At 46.7% G+C, this 6,811-nt stretch overlaps 1 protein-coding gene across 1 annotated transcript; it reads left to right on the forward strand.

Moving 5' to 3' along the window:
- Positions 1–315: 315 nt before the first annotated feature.
- Positions 316–645, forward strand: smim36 (small integral membrane protein 36). The gene has a single exon (XM_085361132.1). It carries the CDS (start codon positions 316–318, stop codon positions 643–645), a length of 330 nt encoding a protein of 109 aa, XP_085217258.1.
- The last annotated feature ends 6,166 nt before the right edge of the window (positions 646–6,811 follow it).

Consider the following 6,811-nt stretch of genomic DNA (forward strand, 5'->3'; position numbering starts at 1 on the left):
AAAACTGAGCAGCTTTCGTCATTGGCTGCTGAACGTCAAGGTTGGAGGAGCAGCGAGGATTAATGTCCTTTAAAGCACAAAGCCTGCTGTCACTGCCCGCTCTCTCTCTCTCTCAGCTGATCCCGTCATCTCATCATCCCACGCCGTCCTCTGCTCTCTTTTGCTCTTTCTCTCTTTCCGGCCAGCTGTCCAGCCGACGTCCATCACTGCGGGATTTTTTTCTGCTTCTCTCTCTCATTTCCCCAGATTTCCCTTTCTTTCTTTTCCCACCATCTCTTCCTCCTCTGGATCCGGGCCGAGATATGAAGCGGCACCATGGGTTTTATGGAATTCTACCTGGAGATTGACCCCGTCACCCTGAACCTCATCATCCTGGTCGCCAGCTATGTTATCCTGCTGCTCGTCTTCCTCATCTCCTGCATCTTGTACGACTGCCGTGGCAAAGACCCCACCAAGGAGTACGCCCCTGACAACACGCCAGCGCCACCCAGCCAGTCGCCCATACGCCTGGTGGTCATGCAGAACTCGCCCACCACCACCCGGTACGAGCCCAACAACAAAGCGGGCCACGCCGAGCTGCCGACGCCAGACCTGAGCCGGGATAGAGGAGAGCGGGAGCGGGAGAAGAGGAGTACTCTGGTCTGAGAGGAAGAGGAAAGTTCAGACGGATAATCATGAAGTGCTGCTGTTTCATTCTCAGACTCTTGTTTTTTAAATTGAACATCCCGGATGGCGCCGAGGAGTCAGCAGGAGGTAAGGCGTCCCGAGGAGGCCACTCAGCAGGCCTTTGGTGGGTTTGATGGAGGTACTGGTCCATGTTTGATGGAGGTACTGGTCCATGTTTGACGGAGGTACTGGTCCATGTGTGATGGAGGTACTGGTCCATGTATGGTGAAAGCAAAGAGAATCATTGTGCTGCTGTGTTTCTTTGGAAGACCAAACCTTGTTTTAATCCCTGTTGAAGACAAACACTCTGGATCCTTTGTTGATTCTCATTCATGTCCAAGTCTCCCACCTGACCTACATCATGGGGACTCCTACATTCTGAGGACCTTTGTGAAGCTTGTTTATTGGTTCATTTTGGGGTTAAGTCACAGTTTACAAGTAAAGGGTGAAACGTGTGTGTGACCGTGTGTGTGACTGTGTGTGTGACTGTGTGTGACTGTGTGTGTGAATGTGTGTAACTGTGTGTGTGACTGTGTGTGACTGTGTGTGACCGTGTGTGTGACTGTGTGTGACTGTGTGTGTGAATGTGTGTAACTGTGTGTGTGACTGTGTGTGACTGTGTGTGACCGTGTGTGTGACTGTGTGTGACTGTGTGTAACTGTGTGTGTGACTGTGTGTGACTGTGTGTGACCGTGTGTGTGACTGTGTGTGACCGTGTGTGTGACTGTGTGTGACTGTGTGTGTGAATGTGTGTAACTGTGTGTGTGACTGTGTGTGACTGTGTGTGACCGTGTGTGTGACTGTGTGTGACTGTGTGTAACTGTGTGTGTGACTGTGTGAATGTGTGTGACTGTGTGTGTGACTGTGTGTGACTGTGTGTGACCGTGTGTGTGACTGTGTGTGTGACTGTGTGTGACCGTGTGTGTGTGACTGTGTGTGACCGTGTGTGTGACTGTGTGTGTGTGAATGTGTGTGACTGTGTGTGACCGTGTGTGTGACTGTGTGTGAATGTGTGTGACCGTGTGTGTGACTGTGTGTGAATGTGTGTGTGACCGTGTGTGTGACTGTGTGTGACCGTGTGTGTGACTGTGTGTGTGACTGTGTGTGACCGTGTGTGTGACTGTGTGTGAATGTGTGTGTGACCGTGTGTGTGACTGTGTGTGAATGTGTGTGACCGTGTGTGTGACTGTGTGTGACCGTGTGTGTGACTGTGTGTGTGACTGTGTGTGAATGTGTGTGTGACCGTGTGTGTGACTGTGTGTGAATGTGTGTGACCGTGTGTGTGACTGTGTGTGACTGTGTGTGTGACTGTGTGTGAATGTGTGTGACCGTGTGTGTGACTGTGTGTGAATGTGTGTGACCGTGTGTGTGACTGTGTGTGACCGTGTGTGTGACTGTGTGTGTGACTGTGTGTGTGACCGTGTGTGTGACTGTGTGTGAATGTGTGTGTGACCGTGTGTGTGACTGTGTGTGACCGTGTGTGTGACTGTGTGTGTGACTGTGTGTGAATGTGTGTGTGACCGTGTGTGTGACTGTGTGTGACCGTGTGTGTGACTGTGTGTGTGACTGTGTGTGACCGTGTGTGTGACTGTGTGTGAATGTGTGTGTGACCGTGTGTGTGACTGTGTGTGAATGTGTGTGACCGTGTGTGTGACTGTGTGTGACCGTGTGTGTGACTGTGTGTGTGACTGTGTGTGTGACTGTGTGTGAATGTGTGTGTGACCGTGTGTGTGACTGTGTGTGAATGTGTGTGACCGTGTGTGTGACTGTGTGTGACTGTGTGTGTGACTGTGTGTGAATGTGTGTGACCGTGTGTGTGACTGTGTGTGACTGTGTGTGTGACTGTGTGTGAATGTGTGTGACCGTGTGTGTGACTGTGTGTGAATGTGTGTGACCGTGTGTGTGACTGTGTGTGACCGTGTGTGTGACTGTGTGTGTGACTGTGTGTGTGACCGTGTGTGTGACTGTGTGTGAATGTGTGTGTGACCGTGTGTGTGACTGTGTGTGACCGTGTGTGTGACTGTGTGTGTGACTGTGTGTGAATGTGTGTGTGACCGTGTGTGTGACTGTGTGTGAATGTGTGTGACCGTGTGTGTGACTGTGTGTGACCGTGTGTGTGACTGTGTGTGTGACTGTGTGTGTGACTGTGTGTGACCGTGTGTGTGACTGTGTGTGTAACTGTGTGTGTGACTGTGTGTGTGACTGTGTGTGACTGTGTGTGAATGTGTGTGACCGTGTGTGTGAGACTGTGTGTGTGTGACTGTGTGTAACTGTGTGTGTGACCGTGTGTGTGACTGTTACCTGTGCTAACACTGACACAGTAAAGTCTTGGTGCCACCTGCCAGGCCATCAGTTCTTCTTTGACTGTGAGGTCTGATGACGGCTCTTTATCATCTGGACCTTCTCGTCCTCACATTTGCACCACTAACACATAAGTGTCCCAGTTACTCAGCCCCACAAACAGATCCTGGGCTCTGCACTCTTCAACAAGAGTGCAGTTTTAATTCTAGGTGACTCTTAAACTGCTTGGTGCTATGTCAGCATTAACCAGCTTCTCCTGAATAAAGCTGCACTCACATACAGAGCAGCAGCAGACTGCGTCCTCCACCCCCAACCTAAGGTCCCAGAGGACTCGGACTCTTAAGCTTTGGTCCTGACGCTTCAAACCAGCCTGTTAATCCCCCGCCTCTCCCCGCCCACCATCACACAGATCAAATAAGCTGACAACATAAACCCTCACTGGACAGGAAAATAATCAATGGAAAGACTTTGGGGTCAACGTCACTCATCCTTTTGACGTATGCTGGACAGCAGGGATAACTGTTTGGATGCTCGATTGTATGGGTTAATGTTCACAGCTGTGCAGCAGATGTTGGTGTTATTGCAGATTTACTGGGTGGTGTTAAAAGAATCTGATGGAGGAACTCTGATGATGTTTGTTTGGAGGGAAATCCTGTATTTGATTCATCTGTATCTGAGAGAACATCCTGTGTTTATGTTGTACTGAAGGAGACACCAACATCAGTGATGGAGACCATTTGTGCACTAACACAGCTGGAGCAGAGTATGGGTGGTAACATCAGATCATGTTCTTTGGTACTTCATGTGTCAGCAGAACATTTAGCATCCTTTTAACAAAAAGCTCCTCCTACATTAGCTCTGAGGTGCTTTCCATCTCCAAGCTCAAGAACAAACTCAGCGTGGAGCTGTTCTTCACTGATGGTCTGCAACAAGTGGAACCACCAAGTCACGGCCATCGGTTTGTTAGAGCAGCGCCAACATACTGAGCACGTCGTTAACGACACGCTTCAAAGGTTCAAACAAATCGGATGAGTTGGAATTTAAAGAAAAACTTAAAAATGCTTCAATTTGTGCCTGAAATGACTGAAAAGCTGTTAAGAACAGAGAATAGTAGAGATCAGAGTATTCACTGTGGTTTTTTCCTGTTCTTTTCCAGGGTTTTGGCCTCACCTGCAAATCGCAGAATTCCCTCCAGTTCCCACCACTGACCTCCGCTCACCTACGGCGCCATCAGCTCACCGTGGATCTGTGGGATTCTGGAGATTTGGCCTCACGGAGAGCTGCAGAAACTTCAGACCTCACAGTGTGTGAACTTGAAGTCATCAGCAGCAGATTCTCCATCTCACCTCAGTGCTGATGTGACCCCAACCCGCCAGACTGACAAAGACTGTGAGGGTGGTGTCAGCACCTTCCCTGAAACCACAGAGTGTGGTATCACTGGAAAACTGAAGATAGCAGTGATGGAGCAGGGTGCTGGCTGCGGTTCTTCAATGGATGCCATCTTATCCAGGAGGAACGCTCCTCGCTACCCTGCAGGAGTCTCACTGTTGAGTCTGACGACTGAACGTTTAAGGAAAACAACTACAGTGCACTGTATTCAATCCTTAAATGCACACGTTAATGATCTAAGTATGCTTCTTCATTTTGAGTAAATCAGAGCTTCAGAAGAGCCAATCAGCTTGGTGTTCATGACGACGTCCAGTTACGATGACCCTGTTAGCGTTTCCCACGCCACTAACGAGAAATCCAAACGTGTTTTTAAAAGCTGAGGCTGACACCCCTATGTCCTACAGAGGTAACTAAGGTTACAGACAGCATGTTTTCAAACCCCACCCCCTCCTTCCCTTTGCCTCGCTGTGGCAGGCAGCGTGTCCGTGGACAGGAATCGCCAGGGGCTGAATCTTATACACCTGCCACACATCGGGGCCATAATTGGGACAGGAGCCACTTTGATTTATTTCTTGTGCTTTGAGTCTGTGATACTGATGTGGATGACAACACAAACACCATCACATCCAGTCAGAGGATGATACTGGTGCCCAGTTTGCAGCAGGGGGAACCTTTAAAGGTTGTGTTGCTAATAACAAAAAGGCGTTCATGGAAGCTCCTGAACAGGCAGCCATATTCTGTAAGCTGCATTTACAGCGCTTAACAAACGTGTCACCACGCCAACACAGTGTCACAGCTGTTGGTAATGACCTGAACCAGCTTCTGTAACGTTAGCCCGGCTGTATGTGCAATCACGTCAGTCTAAATATGTTAAATGTTACAATATAGTTTCTGTTTTTATACATTCATTTTCAGATTTACTGGTTTACAAAAAATAAGAAAGAAATTGGGGTTAAAAAAAAAGCAAATTTAGTTTATTTGCCAAATAAACGAAAATCAAACGTTATTATTAAACAAGTTTTGACAGATGTTCTTGTTTTATGATCTCTGGTCTAACAGATTTGTTAAGCTCTGTAGCTGCACAGCAACAATAAACTCTGTCTTCTATCATCTGTGAAAACAGCTTTAAATTTAAATATGATTTTATTTGATGCCGTGTTGACAGTTTCCAACATGACACCAGTGTCTGCCATGTCTGCTGTTCCCGTCACGCCACTGAGAATGTTGTAAACATAGCTGGCGACTGCGTGTGACTAAGAACCTTTTTGAATTAGCCCGTCTCCATAGTAACATCAAAGCATCACTTTCTTAAATCATCAGACATTTCTACGAGTACATAAACAACCATTTTAACCAGTGAGACTTCAAACAGCTGCTTGTTATCATTCAATGCAAACTCTTTCTGTTGACTCTGTCAGTTTGTGCACGTCCTCGTTATGTTGTCATACCTGTTGTCTGCTGGGCCACGTTAGAGCCTGCCACGTGGACACAGCCTCTCACTTCCTGTTACATTTGTAACGGAAATGTGAAAAACTGGTTTGAAAACCTTCCAAAAATTATTTTAATGAACCAACACAGAAACGTAATCATTCGAAGCATCAGTAAAACTCACGTTTTTAAACAGAGAACTGTGTTTTACATATTAAACAAACAAACAAAAAAAAGAACCATAAAGTAATTAATAAATAATAAGAAATAAAAAAACTAGTCATTACCTGATTGTGCTGTAGCACCTGTAGCGCCGCATGCTGGGTCAGATCAGGTGATCAGGTGAAAACAGGTGATGTTGCTCGGCGGCTGCGGCTTTCTGACAGTCGAGCTCCAAACGTGTCAATACAAACAAAATGAGAAAATGTTATAAAAATAAAATAAAACACACCGTTTTAACAGCTTTTGTGTTACATTTACTCCCCTCAGTACAATCTCATTCACACTGACGACACAGAAATGCCTGCTGGTCTGGTTTACGAACCCAGCGCCGAGGCTAACGTCATAACGCTAACGTTCACATTTCCACCATTTGGTGGTTTTCTCATGTTAGTAAAACCTGAACTTAGAAGTTACAAAAATAAATACTGTTGTGCTTAAAAGATCATGAATAGTTTAAATTTTCATAGACACACTTTGTAATGATTTTGCAGCACCTGTCCAGTGTCTGCTGGGCCTACCTACGAACACGGCGCGGTGGCTAGCTGAGCGAAGCAGTCCAAGCTTTCACCAACTCTTCCAACTTTCCTGATATTTGCAACAAAAAACAAAAACAAAACACAAAAAATCAAATGTAGTTTTGTAAACTGTAGTTAACGCATCCTGTTACCATTTCATCCAAATGAAATGACAAAGAAAACCTGGAGCTGCGAGCCGAACTCTGGAGATTCTCTTTGATTTGTTGATGAAATCAGTATCTCATGTTTTTAGGTCAGTTTAGTGAGACTGTGCACACACAGCCTGACTT

The sequence above is a fragment of the Diplotaxodon limnothrissa genome, linkage group LG8 (assembly GCF_057381915.1).
Source record: "Diplotaxodon limnothrissa isolate DT_005_m linkage group LG8, D_limnothrissa_male_GT1.1, whole genome shotgun sequence".
Lineage (NCBI taxonomy): Eukaryota > Metazoa > Chordata > Actinopteri > Cichliformes > Cichlidae > Diplotaxodon > Diplotaxodon limnothrissa.